We start from the raw sequence: 24,440 nt of genomic DNA, 5'->3' as shown, positions 1-24,440 counted from the left end.
TTCTTTGAAATCCCATGGCACCCCAGCCCCAAATATAATCCCCACCATTGTCTCCAAAGACATGTAGCTTTTAATCCCGGGGCCCTGCACATGTGGGGTGAATGGCTTAATGGGTGGCCCCTCCACCGGGGCCTTCCTGCAATGGGAGGACAAGGAGGGGACTGGGCATTGGCTCCCTCAGCTGTGGACAACCTGCCAGGCCTGCAGCCAACCTCAGGGTAGATGTCAGGCCTGGAGCCCAGGCTGGGCCCAGCAAGACCACCATTGGCTGTTGCTGGTATTTAGCAGGCTTCCCCAGTGGCTGATGGAAAGTTTTTTATTATTAATTCAATCTCCTGACTAGTCATTTGTGGGTTTGGATTTCTATTTTTGGGGAGGCCTGGGTGGCTCAGCAGTTGAGCGTCTGCCTTCAGCTCAGGTTCTGATCCCAGATCTGGGGATCAAGTCCCACATCGGGCTCCCTGCATGGAGCCTGCTTCTCCCTCTGCCTATGTCTCTGCCTCTCTCCCTCTGTGTCTCTCATGAATAAATAAATAAAATCTTTTAAAATATACATAGATTTCTATTTCTTCAAGTTCAGCCTTCTCAATTGAGTAGATTATATGTTTCAAGGAATCTATCCATTTCTTCTTGGTTGCCAAATTCATTGGCATATAATTATTTCTAGAAGTCTCATGATTCTCATATTTGAGTGGTTATCAGTTATGATACCTTCTTTTTCATTTTACATTTACTTATTTGAGTCTTCTCTTTTTTTTTCTTTGTAAGTTTAGCAAAGGTTTGTCTATTTTATCTAAAAAAATAATAATAAAAGCTTAGCTTCATTGATCTTTTCTATTGTCCTTTCAGTCTTTTTCATTTATTTCCTTTCCAATCTTTGTTATTTCCTTTCTCTGCTAATTTGGGGCTTATTTTTTTCCTCTACTTCCTTGAGGTATAAAGTTAGGTTGCTTATTTGAGATTTCTCTTTTTTCTTAACACCGGTGTTTATCACTATAAACTTCCCTCTTAGAATTGCTTTTGCTACATCCCAATAGCTGTGTTGTTCCATTTGGAACATCCATGAAAATGATTCCATTTTCATTTGTCCCATGATAGTTTTTTATTTCTCCTGATTTCTTCTTTCACCCATTATTTGTTCGGGAGCATGTTGCTTAATCTTCACAGTTTTTAATTTTCCTATTTTCTTTCATAATTGATTTCTCATTTCATACTACTGTGATTGGAAAAGATGCTTCATATGATTTCAATCCTCTTAAACGTATTAAGCATTGTTTTGTGGCCTAACATGTGATCTACCCCAGAGAATGTGCAAGGTGTGCTTGCAAAGAATATTCATTCTACTGCTGTTGGATGAAATGTTCTGTATGTATCTGTTATGTCCATCAGGTCTAACATAAAGTCTAAGTCCAGTGTTTGCTTACTGATTTTGTATCTGGATGATTTTCCACTGTTGAAAGTGGGGTATCAAATTCCCTGCCATTATTGTAGTACTATTTATCCCTTTTGATCTGTTAATATTTGTTCTACATATTTAGATGCTTATATATTGGTACATAAATATTTATAATTATTATACCTTCTTGTTGAATTGACCCCCTTATCATTATATAATGACCTTCTTTGTCTCGTCTGATAGTCTTTGGCTGAAAGTTCATTTGTCTGGTATAAGTATAGGTACACCTGCTTTCCTTCGGTTTCTCTGTATATGGAATATTTTCCTCCCTTAACTTTCAGTCTGTGTATCCTTAAAGCTGAAGTGAATCTTTTGTAAGCAAGATACAGTTGGGTTTTGTTTTTCAATCCTTTCAGCCACTGTTTATCTTTTGGTTGGGAAATATAGTCCATTTATATCTAAAGCGATTATTTACAAGAATAGACTTACTATTGCCATTTTGTTCATTGTTCCCTAGTTGCTTTGTAATCTCTTTTGTCCTTTCTTCCTCTCTTACTTTCATGCTTTATTATTTGACAATTCTTTATAGTAGTACACTTTGATTTCTTTCTCTTTACTGTTTGTATATCTATTATAGGATTTTGCATTTTGGTTACGGTGAGGTTTATATAAAACATCCTATATTTATTACAGCATTTTAAACTGTTAATAATTTAATTTCAAATGCATAGTATCACTTATATGTGGAGTCTAAAAAAAAATTGAGCCCATAGAAACAGAGAAGAAAAGTGGTTGTCAGGAGAGAGAAATAAGGAGAGGTTGATAAAAAGGTACAAATTTTAAGTCTTAAGATGAATAAGTTCTGAGGATCTAATGTATAGCATGGTGACTGTATTCTATAATACTATAGTGTATATATTAAATTTACTAAGGAGTAGATGTTAAATGTTCTCACACAGAAAAATAAATATGTGAGGTTATGGATGTGATAATTAATTCAATGAGAGGACTCCTTTCATAATGTATACTTATATCAAAGCATCATGTGTACACTTTAAATTATCTTACAATTTTATTTGTCAATTATATTTGTCAATAAAGCTGAAAAAACCCACCTACTTTTCTATGTGCTCTTGATGGAATATATTAGTTTGCAGCAAGCTATTCCATCATAACTAAATATCGAAGTCAATACAATTTAATTGATCTGCATAAATTGTTTACTTAATGGGGAAGTTAGTGGCTTGTCTTTTTTCAAGGGAGAGTTAGTTGTGGATATATTAGTATTCAAAATGACAACAAAGATTAAAACAAAAATCTGAATTATGATTACTTTTTAAAATTTAAACTGTAATTTGTATATCAACTCTTTTTCAGATATACTTTCTTTATCACAGACACAATATAATCTTGGAAAAGTTATTTCATTTATGTTATATTCAAGATCCCCATCTGCAACACTGAAATAATACTTATCTTACAAGGTGTTGTGCACCTAAAAATGCTTAATCTGAATTAAAAATCAACACAGATAGAGGCATCTGGGTGGCTCGGTGGTTGAGTGTCTGCCTTCGGCTCAGGTTGTGATCCTGGGGTCCTGGGATCGAGTCCCTCATCAGGCTCCCCACAGGCAGCCAGCTTCTCTCTCTGCCTATGTCTCTGCCTCTCTCATAAATAAATAAATAAACAAATAATAAAAAAAATCTTTTAAAAATCAACATATATTAATTATTATATCCTATTTAAAAATTCTTTGAGAACATGTCTTTTAATTATTAGATTTACTTATGTTGCTCTCCTTCACTAGGACCTAGAGGGGAAAATTAGAAACAGGAGAATGAGGAAATTGTCACTTCAAGCCAGGAATTTTATTTTCGTATCATTACAGCTTTCACTTTTAAAGTGTAGTTAAGTATTTAATTCTTATGGTTATGAATTTTATAATTTTAAAGATCACAGAATGTTATATATCATATACATTTATGTTCTCAATATTGTGTCTTTTTATATATTACCAGTTGCCTATTTATCATCTCTCAATCCAAAATATGTTTTTTCATTGCCTGCTGTGGCAAATGGAGCTTTGCATATTTATCCTTTGCTAGCCTCATATTAATCTCTTTGGGGGCAAAGCACTAGATGACATCATTGGAGGGAAAGGCTCATCTTTCTGATTTCTGAGTTGCTCTTCTCAGAAAACTCCTGCAGCCTGCACAGCTTCTCTAATACCCAGCTTTGGCAGTTCAGGTGGCTTCTCTAAAACCAGGTAAAAGTTCAAGAGTTCTTTCTGTAAAGGAATGGGATTCCTGGTCAATGGGTAGAAACCTCTTCAAGGACTACATATGGCCAAGTGCCTATCTAAAGCATTTGCACCAGGTTAAATTCTTTCCAGGGGTGTGTAAGAGTTCCCGTGCTATAAATACTTACAAACGTTTAATAGTGTTTAAAACTTCAATTTATACAAATGAAGCAGATATGAAATCCTATCTCACTTTTAAAATTTGAATTTTCCAAATAATAGCTGTCAACTCTACTTTCCTGTTTATTTAGTCATTATAATTTCCTCATCTGTGAATAGTCTACACATCCCCTTTGCACATCTATCTATTGCTTTGGTGGCTATCTTCTTCTGTAAAGGTTAGGATTTACAAGCTAACAGGCAATGTCCTCAACATTAATTGTTCTTGCCAAAAAAGTCTCTTTTGCATGTCATTCTTCACTCATGGCTTATACACAGGCAGGCAGCAAGCGACATTTGGCCCACAAGTAATAATTTGCCAACTGTTGATCTATTGGGTTGTTTGTATATTATTAAATTTAAGATTCCTTTATATAATTTGGGTTCTAATACTTTATCAGGAATATAGACTGCGAATACATTATATTTTAATATCTCTCTTGCTGAAACCTTAAAATTCTTACTCCTCATTACTGATTATTTTTTTTATGATTTTGACAATTTTATATATTTTGAGACTATATTATTACATCTGTCCATATTTATATTTTTAATTTTTTTACTGTATTATTTAGTTTTATCATTGTGGAGTCATTTGTTTTATCCCAAATGATATTTTATGCCTTAAGATCTATTTTATTTTATACTACTATTGAAACATCAGTTAACTTTAGCTTAGAATTTATCTTATGTGTTTTTTTATTTTCAATTTTTCCCATATTATGCTTCATAAGCATCCTTTCTAAAAATTTATAAATGATTTTTTAATTCAATCTGACTATATCTTCCCTTAAACTAGAAATTTTATAGCACTTACAAATTATTGTAATTACTGGTATATTTATTTCCTCACTCATAAGATGGAGACAATATAATTCATGGTTAACTGTGAGGTTAAATGAGTTATATGTCCCACATTTAGAAAAATACCAGTCAGATATATGTTTCAGATTTTACATATTATTGTTTTGGTCATCTTATTTTATACTTCCTATTTTCTTTACTTTTTTTCTATGATTTCCCCTTTTTCATGCTATCCTTAATATTTCTTATTTTAAAATTACTTTTCCCTCTCTATGTGTTAGAAGTTATTTATCCTGTTTCTATGCTTTCAGTTACCATTATAATTTTACTTGGTATTCAACAAACTGTGCAGTTAATCCTGTTCTCAAACTCTATGAAGAACTTAGAACTCCTCAAATCCAGTGATCTGTCTTTAATTGTACACAACATTTTCTCATAATTAATTCCACTTCCTCTTCAAATTAGTCAGTGCTTTATTTTTATAGTATTAGTATCTTTTAAAATGGTACATAATTAACCAATTTCTTTGATCACCGTTCCTTCTTTTGTATCATTCACTCCTGTTTTCATCTTTCTTCTAGAAGAAAAATCCCTTTAACAATGAGTATCTGTTAGTGGTAAACTCTTTGTTTTCTCTAACCCAAAACTGACTTAATTCTTATTTATAACTAGTAGTCCAACCGAGTTCAAAAATTTATATCAATAATTATTTACTATTGGGACACCTGGGTGGCTCAGCGGTTGAGCATCTGCCTTCAGCCCGGGGCGTGACCCCAGGGTCCCGGGATCGAGTCCCGCGTTGGGCTCCCTGCATGGAGCCTGCTTCTCCCTCTGTCTATGTTTCTGCCCTCTCTGTGTGTCTCATGAATAGATACATAAAATCGTTTTAAAAATGTGACATACTGTATTTCTGAAAGTAATTCCTTCTATGTAATATTTTCTTTGGTTACTTTTAAGTTGTTTTTCTTTAACTTTGTGTTATGCAATTTCAGTTCTCTGTGTCTGGGTGTAGTTTTCCTTGTATTTATTTTGTTTTAGAACTTAAGTTTGAGAACTCACTTGAATATGAGGATGTACATCTTCCAAAAGCTCCAAGGCATTTCAGATATTATCTATTGAATATCTTATTTTCCTCCATTCTCTATATTTGCGTTTCAAACTTTTAATAACATATATAGAATATTCACTCTCTAGTCCTTATTCTAAATATATTTTCTCATCTCTTTGTCCCTCTCAGTCTAAGCTCTCTCAGTTCATAAATTATTATTGGCAGCTGTACCTAAGCTGAATTTTAAATTTTAGTTATTGTACTTTTTTGTTTCCACAAATTCAATTTATTCTTTTTAAAAATCTCCGTATTTTGGTAGTGTTTATACCTATCCACATATTTTCTTTCTTTTTTAAAATCATTTTACTCTACATATGATAATTCTAGTATCCAATGTCCTAAAGTCTAACTATACCACTTGTTATTTTGGATTACTCTTACCTAAACATTTTATAATTTTTTTATTGGGACATCGCATCGCATCGAGGCAGCGTTATCTGTAGAGCTACTAGAATGCAAGGATACGTATAGTGAGGCGATGAGGCACAAGTCATACTGCAATTGCAAAACATCCCTTTCCACTCGTTAGGACAGCATTGATTGGAGATTTGGGGTTTCAAGTATCCTAACGTGGATCATAAGAATTAGAATTTATCAAGCACTATTTGTGCTGGCCATCAGCAGTGCTTTTGGTACGTTACATTATTTCTATTTGTTAAATAATTATAGGAATAAACATCAGAATTTTGATATGCTGTGCCACTCCCATCATCTATTTTGAGAACGAATAATTTACAAGTTGAAAAATTCAACTTGATGCAAAAAAAAGTTAATTTTAGAGGACAATTGAAATTTTAAAAAGAACAAAGGCAAGTAAGAAGACTAGAAAACCAAGGATAAGGAAGGATGCATGTTAATACTTTTCTCAAGATACAACCATGTTATTTGGAATAATGTCCCCCAAAAGGCTGTAAAATATAAATGCATGTTTTATACTGCAATTTTGACACATTGTGATTGCTTTTAATTAATGTTTATCTCTTCGAGAGCTAGAATTTAACCTGCACAAAAGCAAAGACCGTCATTTTTTTTCTTTTTCAACCTTTCATTAAATTGTTAGTATCTAGTACAGTGCTAAGAATATTCAAAGGAATCAAGCAAATATTTGTGAAATAAATGAGTGAATAAACTACATGGTTGTAATATGTCTTTTGTTTGAAAATGACAAAAGTTTTAATGAAGGACCCTTACTCCCAGGGAATTCAAACCCAAGTAATAGACATTCTGTTTTATAAAAACGACCTTAACAAATTTATTAGATCCTCGTGGAGAATTTTCTTACAATTCACTTTGATTTTGTAATTATAGCCTCTTAAAGAATGTTCACTAAATATTTTTTTAATTATAGCCTCCTAAAGTATGTTCACTAGATATTCTTTTAGGGTAGCTTTACATATCTAAGCTTTATTATCTGTTATCCTTTCACTTTGTCTTTTCTGGCAACCTTCCTGTTTAAATAATTTAATGGCATTCCTTGCAATAAACCCCTCCTTCTGACCTCAACTTTATCACCATTATTTTAGCATTTAGCTGTCACTTTTGTCAGTCACTGATTCTGACATAAAAATATCATGAGGGGATATAAATGCACTTTTACATTTTGATTGAAAATTATCATTTTTAACTATATTTCTAATAGGTACTCTTTCCAAAAAAAATCCTAATAGAGCTTTTGACAAAGGAGATTTTTCAGTTCGTAGATTTGTCTTATAGTTTAAATATTATGACTAATTAATGACCCTATAATATTTTATAGAAGAAACACCATTGGATCTGGTTTTTTAAATGTAATTTGCACAATACACTAAAGCATTGAGCACATTTACAGTATTATAAGTTGCTTTGAAGAACCTTAGTTGCTATTTTTATTTCGGATGCAAATATGCTAAAAAAATTGATAATTGGGCAAAAATAAAATGCTATATAACTGGTTTCTTAGCTACACAAACAACAGGTAGACAGAGCCGAGTAAGAGCAGAAGGACTGGTGAAGCCAGTAGCTGGTATTTGTATAGAATAACACATAATAACACAAGTAATTTCATTATTTACTCAACCCCTTGCCCCTGGGGAAGCAAAGGCAAGACAAGACCCAGCCACCAGGACCTTTTATCCACATGTCTTAAGCTGCATGTTGGTTTCTTAAGTCTTCTGTCTGCGTCTGTTTTAACCCAGATGTTTCCACTCCAAGTTTTCAAAAGTTAGAAGGTGATTTAATGCTTTTAATTTTTTATTTAAAGTATTGGATGAGAGGGAAGTTGTATATAGTGAGATGTGCTCGGGGCCCTAAATCTTTCTGGGATCCTCCTGCATAGGAGGAGTGGACCTTCTTGGAAGCCTGGAAGCAGGCTGAATTTACTGGTAGGAGGCTGAAAGGGGGCAGGTTGCGGCCGGACAATGAAACAAGTCGATGTCAAAAGAAAGTTTGGAGACCAATAATAATATCTCGCAATGTATTAGATCCATCTGTTACATCAATTATTTCTTAAGCTAATGACAGTGGGTCCTAATTTTATAATAATAATGCTAAAGACTAACAGCTAACTACTCATTGGTGACCACTTCCTAAGCACTGAAGCATAGAAAGCTTTAATTCGTTCACAGACCAGCTTTTTGTTTTCTTTTTGATATGGTCATTTTACACAATTTTTTTCTCATAAAATAGAAGGCATAACTTCAATCTACAAATCTTTAGGAGGTAACTGTTGTTCCTGCTTTCCTCCTCCCATGCCAGATTTCACAAATGGTATTAAAGTTTTTCCAAAAGGCAAGTTTTATTCCCATTGTCACTGAACACAATTTCCAAACATTTTGATAACTGCTTTAAGTAAGTTATTTTTAAATATCACACATGGTTATACTTTACTTATAAAAAGTAATATTTACCCTTATGAAGAATAATAGTCATTAGAAGCTTTTAGAGATTTTCTGTATGAGAGAGCAAAATTTAATATTTGAGGCTTACCAGCAAAAATATAGTAGCAATAGAGACCAAATAAAAGAGACTAAGAAATTTAAAAACAAAATTGGACAGGATTTGAATCTGATACTGTGATATATTAAAATTAGTCTTACATAGCAAAAATCCAGCCAATACAGGAAGGGGACATTTGGAGACTTTGGAAATACTATTGCTGCTTCTCATACATATTTTAAATGTTGTTTTGTGAAATTATGCTAAGTCATGATCTCATTAATAAACTAGATTAATATTCAAAATTGACTTGAAAAATAATTTAATAAAATCATATTAAATAGGAGCAGTATTTTCTGTGTATAGTTAGTGAGGATCGTATAGGAGTTAGAACTTTGGCAAATAGAGAGCACAACCAATATACTGATGTAAGGGTTGAAAATAATTTACAAAATTAATTTAATAAAATGCTTGAAACAGTAACAACTATTAACAAAATAACAACAAAGCTGTTTGTACTTGCACTTAACAACACATTTAAGCCAAAATTGAATTAATATAAAAACAATATGCAGCAAATTGATATCTGACATAAGATACAGTAAAAATTAATGTTCACATTGAAGATCTGAAGTTGGGACATCTCTATATATACCTTCTAAATATCTTTTCACTTTCATTTCTTGGTTGTGTTGAAAGCAGCTCGCTGTGGCCTAATAAGATCTCAATCATAATATCCAGAATATTTCTTAAACTAGAAAACTACATTTCCCCTACCACGCCAGATAGAATAATTTAATGCATTTATTTTAACAAAAGGTCCATCCACGTTACTAACTCTGAACTAGAGTAGGTTTTTTTTTTTTTTAATTTCTAGCACTAACTGTGGTTCTTAAAGATATCTACAGTTGATATTCGAATTGTCATGCTGTTCCTGAAAAGAACAATATATTTATCCTGATGGTTTTACTGTAATTCACCCCTAAAATTTACTTTATGTGGAAAGGTTTCACCATAAAAACATGTCTACTATTTATATATGTCAAGATTGATTCTACTACATTTTGTAGAACAAGCACAGATTTTTATATCAGACAAGCTGGGTTTCAACATCTAACTTTACACTGTGATCCTGGGAACGTTACATACTTTCTATGAGCCTCCATTCCTGAACTACAAAATGAGAACATCACCACAATTCTCAAAGGGTAGCATAAAGTTTTTTTTTTAAAAAGCTAGTGCCATGTGCCTAGTACCCAGCTAGGCATAGTGTAGTACACTAGGTATTATGGGTTTTTCCCCTCTCCTTCCCATTCCTGATATATTTTGGCTAGTTGAAGATTAAGTGAAAAAATATAGAAGTTACTGGAATAAATCAGCTCCACTAAAAAGCTCATTATATTGCAGGCAATAGTTACACATTCCCAAAGTAACATTCAATAAGATCAAAAGATTGGTTTTAAAAATGTATTTACATATAATAATTCATACGCAAGAAAATATTTTTCAGGGCAACAAGGACCAAAAAAAAATGAATAAGCTACACCTGTGTGTATAGCTTAATTTTGTAAAAATGAAGAAAAATACCCAATTTTATTAAACGTCAAGTGTTCATGGACAGGTAACAGAAACAAACCTACTTCAGATAGCAATCTACGTCAGCATCAAAACATATCAAAATAGAGTTTCTGTAAAGGAAAAAACCTTTTTTTTTCACGTTGTTGATAATAATTAGAAGTTCCTATTATTTGCCCATGAAATCTCCTAAAAGAAAGGTGCTACTTCAAACAGGGTTCTAGTAGAACTTGGCACATAAATTTTAACTTTTCCATCCCCCACTACTTCTCACCTTCTTATAGCTTCACTCACTCAGACGACCTCACATATACATACACAATATTAAAAACATGCATGGCTTTAAAGCAGATAATTCATTTTCTACAACAAAAGTGGGTCACCATATTTATACCCCATGTTCTCAGTCACGGAAATGGATTTTCCTCATAGAGCTGCTAGTTAACATACATTATTATGTTCAACCTTTCAAAAGGTGTGTCTCCAGGAGGATCTGTGTGATCATGTGCAAGAATTCTAAGGCATTATAAGTAGTTGGGTCCACGGGACAACTGCTGCCCTGCAATGATAGACTCTTGATACACTGAACAAGTCTTTAGTCTTCAAATGCCACCAGACAGACATAGGGAAACATTCATAGTCTACAGGTGGTTGGCTCAAAGGTCAAAAATTTTGTTTAAAAAAAACATTTATGGAATAGCACCATAGAAAGTCTTTCAGAAACAAATCTTTTTTTTCCAACATTTCATTTTTTAACCAAATCCCAAGAAGAGAAAAAGAGAGAGACAGAGAGAGAAAGAGAGAGAGAGAGAGAGAGAGACAGCTCTTTCAATGACTACATGGCCTACTTCCACTTCATTTCATTTTTTTTAAATATAACATCAACCATGACAACATCAGCAATAACGACAACAACAGAAAAGACAGTAGCAGCACTGGTGACTCAAGAATGGACCTTCCAGGCAGTCCCTTCGAAGAATTCTGTTCACACCTGTTGGGAGTTCCCTCGTGAAGTTCCCAAGACATCACAACGCTTCTTAAATTTGGTGTGAAAAGGCAGCACTTTCACTGAAAGAACTTGAGTTTACCAATCAACTGGGCATTTTCCAGGACTTAAATAAATGATGTCTAGAGTGTAACTGCCATCATGGACACTATCGGCATTTCCAACTTGTCAAAGGGTCAATAAAATGAAGTGGTGTCAAGATCTTTTTGTGTTTCAAAGAGGTGAATCTGGCCTGCAAGTGAAAATAATGAAGCTGAAATATTCCAGTTCCCAAACATCAGACACGCCCACACTTAAAGCAAAACTGCCCTTAAGACTCCCATTTCGCAACATCCTATATGGATCTGTATCCAAGATATAAAGCCAAAGCAATTATCCTAAGATACGAGAAGAGGGTTTTTCAGTTTATGACCTGCAAATTCATTTTCTTTCTCCCAAAATCTTGAAAATCGTCAAAAAGAAACACTCTGCAAGGTCAAGACCCTGAATTGAACTGTCTGAATTGCAAGGCATCTATGTCAAGCCGTGAACAAAAGCTTCTGGAGTCTTCCTTGAAGTTACATGATGCCCTCTCACCAGCTTTATTTGTATTTATACCATCAAGCATGGAGTTGCAATGTCTTGGCAATGCTGATCAGGGTTGGCTTGAAAACTTCTCTTTTAGTACAGACATAATCCTGGTCTTACAGTTTTCTTCCGGTCAGACTCATTATATAAAACATTTGTACTAATATCTTCATTTAAAAAAAATACGTCTTCTCTCCATTATGCACATTCCTTTACGTTTTGATGGAGGTTTTGGTGTTATTTTTTGGTATGCATGGTATCTGGATATCTGATGCTTTTGTATCTTATATGAAATCCTTTCTTGTTGATTGTGTCATCAGTGTGAAAATGAATTAAAACAGCATCCCCAATTGAATAGATCTCTTCTGGTGGCTGAAGACAAAAACAAACAAACAGGCAAATAAACAAACAACAGAATCAGTCACTTTTTTTCTTCAGTGTAATTCATGTTTGGGATTTTTTTCCCCCCTCTGGTATGTGATTTAATCCTCCCAACAACCTTGAAAAGTGGGTATAAGTGACTTCTTCATTTTACAGATGAGCCAACTTGAGATTCAGAGAAACGAATGACATGCTCAAGATCATAGGCATTAATGTAGCTGGGCTTGGAACGTAAGTCTGTTCCCAAGTTCTGGAACTTGGTGGTTTTTTTTCCCCCAGATTTTAAGCCAAGTTCCTGTGATTTACAAGTAAATAAAGTAAGGCTCAAAGAAGATAAAGAACTTGACGGGATGAGCACTGGGTGTTATTCTGTATGTTGGTAAATTGAACACCAATAAAAAATAAATGTATTAAAAAAAAAAGAAGGTGCTCTGAGGCAGAGCCACTTCCAGAATCCAAATCGTCCATTCCTGTTCGTTTTAATGACCTAAATACCAAGAAGCTTTTTCGTTTCATTTCAGCTGGTATTTGGACAGGAATTCAATATTATTCAAGTTCAGGATTATGTAAGCAATAGGCACTAGTAGACAAAAAAATGGAACTAATGTCTTCAGAACAAAATATGTATGTATTCAGAAGACCACTTGATATTTTTGCAGGGGGTCCTGGGTGGGGGGGAAGCATTAAGGAAATCTTAGACTTTCCTTTTTCTCTTATTTCTCGTGGTGACACTCTGACCTGGATCTGGCATTCTGTCCCATGCACAAGCGCACACTCCAGTGGAACATTCTGGCAGCACTGGCTAAGCCCACACACCAGGGGTGGCCCTGCCACTCAGCAAGCGTATTTGTTGAGACGGGAACGCCAATTTGAATGGTGTGTATATTCCTTTGCCTCTGTTTTTTAATTTAAGAAGCCTACAAAACCATCAAAGGTGTGTCTTTAAATTTATTGCCTTTAGATTCTTAAATGCTTAAATGTTTATTGCACAATAAGAACCTGAATAGAAAAAGTTAGGATGTGGACAGTAACAAACAATTATACCTACTAAGTTCATCTCTCTTAGGTGATATTATTGAGAAAACTCACTAGAGATGGAGAAGAGGTAAGGGAGTAGAGGCCCAGCATAATTTGTCAAGCCAATAAGAATAGGATGTGATTTTTTTTTTTTTTTTTTGGTAAAAACATTGCCAATTTGTATATGGTACACATCACAGTCATGACTCAATGGGCATTTTCTACCATGGCTATGGTATCTTGTAGGGACTGTATTTACCCCTGATCCACAGAATCGACCAAGCCCCACTGCGGTTGAATCAAGACCATCAAAGAGCTCAACATAGTCATAGCCACAGTCAGCTTCTTCCTCCACTTCAAAAATCTGGAAGGATAACTCCAGGCGGAAACCCCGTTCTGACACTAACAGCCATTCGCAGTCAACCTGTCCCGGGTAGTTGTTATCACCAAACTGAGCATGTGAGTACAGGTCTCTGGGCTTCAGCTCTGCTTTCAGCCGGCCACCGCACTCTGCCCGGGAAAGAAAAATGAAATAAATTCAGTGAGCTTGAGCAAGTCCAATGTCAGTTCTGATATGGTGTAAGCATTCTCTGACTTCTGAATTCATTTTGATCCTCAGACGTATCTCCCATAATCGTAGAGTCTGAGGCTGTGCTGGGGATCAATCACCACAGGCCCTCGGCATTGCTGGGTTGGAATATCACTGCCAACACCGGGGAGCTCAGCTACTTTAGAGGAGTGACGTCATTTCCCTGATCCATTGGGCAAAATGCAGATGATGAAAATAATACCAATCTCAGTGGGTTTTGAGGATTTAATGGATAAATGAAAATCACTTAAAACACTGCCTAGCATATAGTCACTCTCAAATTTTTTCATTGTTATACACGATGCTGTTTTTAGTCTCCACTAACTAGTTTTTATACAAAAAAAAAAAAAAAGAGGTCAGTATCTTAATTCAGGTTTACTGTTAATCATTCAAGAACCCAGAATCCAAAGGAACAAGAAATAACTTAAAAATAAAAAAATATATATAAAACTCCTGTGTGTACATGAATGATATAGAACTCTACATAGAATATGTAGGACAGTTTTACTTAGGTAGAAATATTTATCTAATTTGGTTGGGAAAAACATACATGCATCCTTATTTGTAGTAACATTGGTAGTATCAGAACCTGTTAACTATATTTCATATTTGTAATAAATAAAAAAATCAAATGCTCTTTTCACAGCTTCTTTTTCAGAAAGATATTAATAAACATATGGTTTACCAGTTATTGCTTTTGTCACTAGAGGTAAATATACCAAAGAAATAGAAGAGTATGCACAAAGATTTCCAGCTAGCATAATTTAGAAATAAAAGTTTTCAAGACTTTTCTCAGAAACTTTGTAATCTCAGCCCCAAAACTTTCCAATGCCTAGAGATTCAAAAACCAAAACAAAATAAAAACAAACAAACAAAAAAACCCCAGAAACCTAGAAATTAAATAGAGACCCCCTCCAACCAATCTACATGCAAACTCATGGCAGGGGGTCGGGGGAGAAGATATAAAAAGATCTCTTCTTATAAAAGAAAAGATATAAGAAATGTTAGAAGAAAGTAGGGTTTCTTTCTGTCTGTCAAGCAATAAGAGGTTCCTGGTCTGAAAGCAGTACTTTCAGGGCTAAAACCAAGCAAGTCCCAGGAAAGCTGGCATAAGCTGGGAGGTAACAAGAACAAAAATCCAAGGTGGAAAGATGTGGATGAGCCAGGACCCTAGATTATCAAAACAGTGTAACACTCTCACGGCCAACTGCGACCACACAGTCCCTGGTGACACCGGTGAGGGTGGACTCCACAACTACAACACCTCATGGGATTTTTCAAATTTGCACATGGTTTGCCAGAACGGGTGATTTTAAATGACAAAATCCTTCTGAATCCCCAGGCTGGAGCCCCACTCAGGTGTATCTAAGTACAGGTAGGCTCCACCAAACATATGGGCACCATCACCCACAAAGCCATTTCGAGCCTGTGCGTGGCGGATATATGCTCCAACTGCCAACCGGGGCTTCCAGCCATGAGAATAACTCCCCCGCTGGGCTGTATTCCATGAAGAGCTGAAGTGTCCTTCCCTGCTCCAGGGGGGCAGGTGGGGCATCTTGCACAACCAATCGATAAAGGCACCGCTATTGCAAACATGAACGTGTTAGGATCACCTGAAAGCTAGACTCCCCTCTTGAACATCTTCTCCTGAATCCCACCGACTGGAGGTCAAACATCCTACCCTTCCCACCACGGTGCTTCCCTAATTCCAAGAAGTATCGTCCTTGCTCTCTGACAGCTCTCCACGGCCACACCACCTGGGTGCAAATCTGGCCTTTGCCTGTCATCAGCAGTGGGACTTCACGTCTACAACAAAGATCATACCTGGTACTCACATCACACGGTCTAGAAGAAGAGTGGATGGGATAATATATGGGAAATGGAGGCACACGGGCAAGGCTAGCTTCACGTAGGCCTCCACCATCACTGTCATTATTTTCCAGTGAGAACATCTCAATGCCATCATCTGTGCTGCTAGCGATCCATTCGTGTATGAAATGAAAAGCCAGGAAAAATAAAAAACGATTGAAAACACCCTTAACCTGCTATCATGAAGGGAGACTTCTATGTTTGAAGGCCAGCAAGATATTTTGTTAAAAATATTTCCAAATTTAACATACAAAGGTATAAACCAGGGTAATCTCACATAGGGAAATTTTTAAAAACTCAACCTGGTCTCAAAGTTTGATAGAATTGCCTGATTTGTTTTTTGTTTTCAACTTAAAAAAAGAAAAATAGCTGCGGGCCCTTGTATTACTTTATCCCGCAGCCAGAAGGAGCGGAAGGAGGCGCAGCTCCCGCATGTCTACGAAGACAGAAGAGCAAGGTCCAGAGGAGGCCGTCCTCTGTCAGCCCCCGCCTGGAACAAGAATCAAGGAGGAAGGAAGGTCATCGAACAAAATGGAAAACGAGATTCCAGGAAGCCTCCATGAATCTGAAAATGACAGTGAGAAGCTATGGTCTGATTTTACTGAGAATGTCTCAAAAGTGGCCCTATTCAAAATAAGTAAATTACATTTCAGGATGACTTAAAGTGTCTCAGAAGTTTGCCTATTTTCCTTCATGCGGCCGTGCACCACCGCGTCCCTATGCATCAGTGATCACACTAATAAATCTGGAATTAAAGGTCCAACCATGAAAAAAGAGAACGAGAGAGAAAAAATTTAGTCCACAGGATAAAAATTTTAAGAACAAAGATTTAAATATTATATGCACAAGATGTGTGATTTTAATACGCCCTGAAATTCCATAAGCAGAAAATAACTGGCAGCCTGAGGGCAATTGCCTACGGTGTCTTTGAGATTCCTGGGGGCGATTCTTCGAAATACGGTCAATATATCAGTTAATATGGTCCCTTTAAGGGTTTTTAACGAAATACATCTCCTGAAAATATTCCTATTCATTTACCAAGTTGGAACAATATAAAACTAGTGTGGCATGTCAGCCGTATTATTCTCTTGAAAATACTTTATAAGCTGCCCGAACATCTTCTACAGAACTCTGGAAAATAAAAGTGAAGCCGAATAAGAAAGGTGACAAGAAGGGACAGGAAGCCTGGGGGTGGCTTTTGTTTTAATTCGGAAAGACATGATTGTTTGTTTCCCCATAAAGTATTAAATTCCCAAAGAGGCCCTGTAATCTGACCTATAAATGCTTTTAGTGGCCATTCTAATTTAATTGAACTAGATCAAAATAATTTCCTTTCTAAGAAGCTTAAGAATGCCTCATTTGATTTTTTTTTTTTCTTGTTTGATTTTTAAATGTCATCGATGAGTAGTATGACGCCGTGGGCCGCACCAAACAAGTCCCACCAGACAGTATTTCATTTTATTTTTTTTAATGTTTCAAGTTTCTATATAAATTCTAGTTAGTGAACACATAGTGATATTAGTTTCAGGAGCAGAAGTTTAGAGACTCATCACTTACAGTGCTCCCGACCACGAGTGCCCCCCTCTACCCCACCCCCCCTTAGCCCATCCCCTGCCCACCTCCCTCCAGGGACCCTCAGTTTGTTCTCTACACTTAAGAGTCTCTCTTATGGTTGGTCTTCCCTCTTTTTAAATTTTTTTTTGACAGGTCGTGTATTAAAATATTATTTTCTCCTCAAATTTCCCTCTTTTTCTGTATTACAGCCATATCTCTGAGAGAATACACAGGAGATATATATATATGTATATATATTGCTGACAGATGTGTTTCCTGCAATAAGTTGATCTAAGGGTGGTATAACGCTATTTGTTACCTGATTAAATGTATTTGGGCTTAGAATTTGGATATACACCAGCGGAGGGAAAAAAGGACTCTTTCTAATAAAATCCAAATACATAATGCTGTGAAAAAAATAGCCATAAAGCCATAGTAGAGCCGTATTTCTAATCACCTGGTTTCAAAATCCATGGCATTAGAAGCTTTTCTTATGTAAAGAATTCAAATTGTATGCAGAAATATAAATTTACTCAACCAAATTAAAATGGTATTTACTCAACCAAATTAAAATGTGTATTTCAGGGTCGATAATGGTCACACATATTTCAGAAGGCAGTAAGTAATGAGTAACTAAATATTAAGTAATTTCTGCTACATGTAAAATTCTATACATGTAGCAAAAATTGGCTGATGCAGCACGGGATGTGACCATCTTGTCAATAGGAACTGACTAAAAAAATCAAAAGTACAGAAACTTCTGAAAATCAGAAGTTTAACTTAAAAAAAAAAAGTTTAACTTAAGACTGTAAGTTGTCAACAGACAGAAATTTCTTCTGTTTCCTGGTAAATTCCCACAAATGCCTAATTTTCTTTTTTTCCTATGAATTACTAATACCTTCCAGTGTCTCTCCAAAACAGGTACCAAATAAATGCCTGATGAAAGACTATGGACTAAATGAACTTGTTAAAGAGAAAGCTTTGAGATCAATAGTAGTCACTATGTAGAAGGGTTTCCGCATGTATGACTAGCAGGAAGTAACAGTATAGGGATCCCCAGGGGGCTCAGGGGTTGAGCGTCTGCCTTCCTTCGGCTCAGAGTGTGACCCCAGGGTCCTGGGATCAAGTCCCACATCGGGCTCCCTGCATGGAGCCTGCTTCTCCCTCTGCCTGTGTCTCTGCCTCTCTCTCTCTCTGTGTCTCTCATGAATAGATAAATAAAATCTTAAAAAAAAAAAAAAAAGTAACAGTATGAAACAAATAGACCCAGAAACAGTAGCTGGGTGAGAGCAAAAATTTATGGGTGAAGAGAAAAAAGCCACAGATAACATCAAAAATTCTGACGACAGCAAATGAGTAGGAATTAAGAAGCCAGGATTCCAATACCAACTATTATTTTGTTGTTGTTGCTCTACTTTGGTTGTCATATAAGTTGCTTCTTTTTTTTTTTTTTTTTTGTCATGTAAGTTTTAGTTTGGAATCCTCAAGGGTAAGATAACAGGGCTGGATTAAACAATACCCAAGGCACATTTTGCCCAACAAAAATGTGATCTGTGGCTCATGTAGGTATTTGAGTGGATGTGAACTGAACAGCCAATAAATGTTACATACTTTGAACAGAGGATTTTTAAAAACTTACATAAGGAAGCATCAATCTATACCTGGTGTTTCAGTAACAGTGACTGGTTTTATATCAATTTGCTTCCTAATCCAAGACTTTTACATAAAGAGAAAATATGCTACAGTGGAAAGTACATGAGCTTTGGAGACAAAATAAGAATAAAATCCAGGCTTTGACATAATTTTTGAAATCTCTGAAAATTAAGTAATCCTCCAGATTTTCCATTTCTTCCTCTGAAAAATGAGGATAGTAATACATCATATAGTCTTTGAGGTCTCAATATACGCAAAATGTATATTAAGTACATGTGCGTGCCTAACATGCCAAAGGCATGCCACATACACCACCGTCAGATCTCGATACGTGATCTCTGTTAGACCTCACCTGGATCCTACCAATGGATTCTTAATGGTAATATAAACAATACAAATAGGATCCAAGAGCAGATGCCATACAAATTAAAGAGGTTTATAGCTATAAGAAACCCTAAACAGTATTTTACAGATGAGGAAACCAAAGTGCAAAGAAATGATCTTCTCCAAAGTTTCCAGCTAGGTGATGCATGAATGGACCAAAAACCCAAAATGTACCACCCAGGATACTGTAACGTAATATAAAACTTAGTCCTCCTACTCACAAAGAGTAAAAAAATCCTATAAAAGTATGTTTTATTAAAGTAATAAAGAGGAATTAATAGGTGGGTAATTTAAAAATAGGTAGTCAGCTATTTCAAGAATTTTGACAGCATGTTTTCAGATTGCATTCTTGGAACTTGTGATCGCCAGAACATTAAAAAATATACACATGTCATAAACTCTATGCTATCAGGAAAGTACTAATGAAATCATGGGATTATAATCACTCCCCCCCTTCAATGCAACAAGTTATCAGGAAAATATTTAAAGAGCCAATGTCAAGTGTATGGAAAAACCTTTTACTAGTATGAAATTTCTGTAGTCCGTGAAAGAGTCTTCTCAACTCAAAATATTTATGTTAATCATGAGAAATAATTAAATTGAATGATTAATGAGTCCAACCATTACTAGTAGGAATAAGATAAATTCTGAGAATATTCACTTTCTCACAGATTTCAATATAAATCTAATAATGCTCATAATAAAATATACTAAAGTGGAAAAGAACATTGGACAATGGAATAATTAAAATTCTGATTTCTCAAAAAAAATTAAAAAGAAAGAAAATAAAAACAAAAATCAAAACCTATGACAAAAATTACTGCATTAAATTGTTTTACGGACAAATTCGTACACTACTACACTGTGTGTTACATACATCAAGACAGGAGTTCTTGCCTCAACGCCTCAATGGTTTATTCATCAGAAGGCCACTAGGTGGTAGTATAAGCTAAAGACTTTAGGAAACTATAATCAATTTTTTTTTAAACTGAATGGGAAAAAAGGACATTTCCTAGATATTTAAGAAATATATTATTAAGTGGACTCCAAATTATAAAAAATGTTATTCTGCATTCTCGCCTAAAATTTTCCATATTTTTTCCTGAATTATGTTTTACTTCTTGAAAACTTCCATTACAAAGTCAAATTAGGGATTAGGATTAGGAAAAAGGTTGTATTGCACACCAAATAAAAAGAAAAACAAATAAGACTGTAAGGTAGAGAGAGAAATAGCAAACCTGATTTACAAAAATATATTCATGCAAAAACTAGCCAACCAGGTAGGATGGTAAAGAAAACATAATTCTTGAATATTAAAAAGCAGATTTCTAAGTGTTAGAGGATATAAATCAAACTGCTCCAGTTAATATGGAATGCATGATACAAATGTTTAGAAATAATTCTACTTGACCATACTGCATTGAACATGAATTTGTTCACACTATTGCATTTCTTTCTAAACGTTCAACAACTACAAAGATGTTTAGTAGGTTGCTGCATAACTCTCACAGATTTCACACAGTGTTTTAGTGGGATTTCTTTTGCTGTGCTCAGAGATTCCTTATGTTCCTGTTACGGGATCCACCGCATTCACTGGAAGAGAAACCTAGATCTTAGGAAAGAGAAACATGGCCCTAATATGCTGACCTGTAGAATGTGTGGCTTGAAAGCCTTTTCTTTGAACAGATGCATCAGAAATAAACCGAACAAACATTTTATTTCCCGTAGCCAAAAGGGGCTCTGGTATCTTGTTGCCACACAGTCGTCCCAGAATTGGTGATTTTTCTGTTTCTCCATCGAATACTTCCAAGTGATCATACGCACATTCTTGATGCTGCTCGATCTCAAACTCACTAAAGGCCTATTAAAAAAAAAAAAAACACATATCACTCAAATGAGTTCTTTTCCTTGGAGCAGAAATGCACATCAATAACACATGCTCAGGACACACAAATAAATTAATCGGAGAGATCATTATTGAAAGGAGTGTGAAATCAGTAGAATGTAAAATCTCTAGAAAAACATACTGAGGAGAACAGCACAATAACTCATGCAAAATTCTACTCTTCAACCACTGCAACTAAATCACAATCAAAACTATCACAAAACCATCACAATCAGCTCCAGAATTTAGATAAATTATAATAACCAAGTGATATTTTATTCTCGATATAACTCTGAGTTTATATTGAGTGCATCGGAAAATTTTAAATAATTGCATTTTAAAAATTGATTCCTTCTGGTTTTGATGACCATCACCCTATCTTGGGACACTTAAACTAAGAAAACTTCAAAAAATAATTTTTACAGGGACACCTGGTTGGCTCAGTGGTTGAGCGTCTGCATTCAGCTCGAATTGTGCTCCAGGGCCCTGAGATCGAGTCCCGCATTGGGCTTCCCATGGGGAGCCTGCTTCTCCCTCTGCCTGTGTCTCTGCCTCTCTCATCAATAAATAAATAAAATCTTTATAAAAAATTGTTACATTTTCACAAAAATTAAGCACAGTAAATCTTGATAGAAGAACTAAAACAAAGAGCATTTTCACTATGTTCTTCTTTCTTTAGATCCTACAGCCCATATTATCAGAGAATACTAATGCGATTTTAGGCTAGCTTATTTTTAATTTACTTCTAAGATAAATGGTATTTTAATATTGAGAGTCTTGCAAAGTTTAGTATGCCCTTAAAAATTATTCTATATTTCCTGTGTAATAATTTTTATGTATAGGTCTTAGCAAATTATCTTTCTTTAAAAAATACTTGTAGTAAGAATTACTATCAAACTTCCCTCCTTGGGCCAGAGACATGTATTAGCAGAAGACATGCCCCTTGTGGTGTTAGCAGAAGACATGCCCCTTGTGTAGCTCATTACCTACACTTGTGAGTCCGTTGGCCAGTCAGAGGCCTCAACTCTAAGCTCAAGTGATGTACAGAAGCAAATTCTTAAAATAAAAATTCATTAAGTGTATAACACATTAAACAACACAAAGGAAAGTTTAATTGAGACAGACAAAATAGTAATGTCCTAATTATTAATAATTCCAGGAATCCTAGGTTATTTGCCATTGCCAACTAAGGCTTTTTTCCCTGCCCTAGAAAAACCATGAGACCTTCAAAAACTAAAGTATCATTCCCACTAAAATAAAGCTGGAGGAATAGAATATATACTTAAAAAGTCATTAAGTTTCCTGCAGTCTCTGCAGCATAAAATATTTGCACATAAGCTTTTTACATACATGGTTTTTTAACACAATTTTGCGAGGTGATCACCATTCTAAGTTTAAGGCATGCATTTTGGTAATTCCGAAAGAAAAAAAAAAAAAAACTAACTACAAATGGTTCTCCGTCAGTGCTGGCCAGTTATCTATTCCTTAACGAACCACGGTCTGCCATCACTGGCTTTGGAGGAGTCAGGCAAGAAAGGAGAAGCAATTTATATTAAATTAGGGAGTAGGAGGAAAGAATGAAAGGTACTTAAAAGAAGAAATAAAAGAAAAGAAAGCGGGCTGATCTCTACCACACCCTACTTAAAAAAGTATACGTTAGAATGTTCTAACCAATGAGCATTAGAGGGTCATTACTTGTCATGACCATTATGGGTGAAGAGGAATGCTCACCTCATTCTACGAAGACCCTGACTGGGTGGTGCCAGAAAGATCAATAACACACAGAGAATCTTACAAACAAACAACTCAGTGCAGGAAAATAGAGTGAACAAGAAGACTTCATTTGCCGTGACGTACGCCCGCCGTTCCAGGCAGGCGACCACAGACGCTGGCCACTTATTTACGTCTGCAATCCAGTGGCAGAGAATGGAGTAGAGGGGACACAGCGCCTGGGATAGAGGAGACCCTGCAGGGACAGGTGGCTGGGTGTCCATTCATTTACCTACCTACCTATTCCATGGATGGAAACTCTGTGAAGGTGCAGGCCAACCATGAAACCAAGCTCCTGAATCATAAGATCAACGTTATTTCAAGAAAAAAAAAAAAAATGAAAGCATTGTTTCAGGAAAATAACAACATCTGAAAACCATTGCGTGTCCAACAACTGTCTCTTTTGCATGTGATTTAGAATCACACACCTATAAAGAGCGGAGAAGCCTACTGTGCAGGAGAGAAAACTGCAAGAGTGATGGGGGTGATGGCATTCTACAGCACAGCCTCCAAGTAACGGTTAAAATGGGATCGGAATGTACAGACCACACATGTTCAGTCCATTGAAAACCCAGTGAATGAGATAACTAAGTGACTACTTCATTCCCTAATGAGATGCAGGACGTCTGGAGTGAATCATAACATCTGTTTTACAGAACAGAGCAACACCACACAGGGTGGCAGTGAGCTTGTGGGCTGGGGGCATAACGACACCTGGTCTGGAGCCAACTGGCTCCCGCTTTTTATCAAATTACTAATGGAATCAGACTGACTCTGTCCGAGTCGAATTAGGCAAAGGTTTTGCAGCTGACGTACTCTCAAGTGATGCAAACAATTCTCATTCATTAAGGTGTTAGTGAATTTTCCTCTTGGAAATTGGTAGCAGCCCGTTAGGTCATCTGCTAGGATTGGGTGGTCCTTTTCCAGGAGGTGGTCGGACCCAAATGCTCCACCACACAAGCAAAAGTGTGACCGACTCACATGCCGAGATCTCATTAACCTGGCCCTTAATATCAGAGGGACAGCCACATCTAGGGACCTCCCTCTATAGCGATGTTGCCTCAATAAAAAAATATTTCTAGGCCACAGAAAGGTATTACAGGGGCCCACGGGAAACTGGGAAAAATCTTAAAAAATATTTTTGTAGAATTCCCAGAGATACAGTGAGATACACAATTTACTACTTTATTTTATGACACGTGCTGAGCCATGAACGTCTATGTGTCTGTGTCTATGATTTTAAGGTTACTAATCTAGGCTTTAAAAAGAAAAAAAAAAAAAAAACAGAGAGCAATTAATCGTAAGCTCTAGTCACAAGTAACTAATTCATTTCCCACAAGGCAAACTAAGATTAAGGAGTCCCGTTCAAAAGAAATAAAATTGAATTCTCGTTTGAGGCTGTGGAAAGAATAACTGTGTGTTTCTGGAACACCCAGGCAAGCCTAATCTACCTAGCTGGCCCCCAGCCAGGCCTGCGTACGCAGCCTCAGGTGAACATCTGCTTTTGTTGA

General features: G+C 35.8%; 1 protein-coding gene and 1 pseudogene across 1 annotated transcript in view; both read right to left on the bottom strand.

Moving 5' to 3' along the window:
* Positions 1 to 8,984: 8,984 nt before the first annotated feature.
* TLL1 (tolloid like 1) overlaps positions 8,985 to 24,440 on the bottom strand; it is a 193,660-nt gene continuing 178,204 nt past the window's right edge. The window contains exons 19-21 of the mRNA XM_025438977.3: positions 20,922 to 21,135; positions 13,485 to 13,735; positions 8,985 to 12,199 (exon numbers count right to left, since the gene is read on the bottom strand). Of these exons, the coding sequence (XP_025294762.1) occupies positions 12,065 to 12,199; positions 13,485 to 13,735; positions 20,922 to 21,135 (600 nt within the window). The 3' untranslated portion in view covers positions 8,985 to 12,064. The remainder of the gene's footprint in view (positions 12,200 to 13,484; positions 13,736 to 20,921; positions 21,136 to 24,440) is intronic.
* On the bottom strand, positions 22,032 to 22,207 carry LOC112654926 (small nucleolar RNA SNORA62/SNORA6 family; annotated as a pseudogene).

This window comes from Canis lupus, chromosome 15, assembly GCF_003254725.2.
Source record: "Canis lupus dingo isolate Sandy chromosome 15, ASM325472v2, whole genome shotgun sequence".
Classification (NCBI taxonomy): Eukaryota; Metazoa; Chordata; class Mammalia; order Carnivora; family Canidae; genus Canis; species Canis lupus.
Note: the sequence above shows the minus strand (reverse complement) of the source record. Positions and strands in the feature narration are given on the sequence as shown.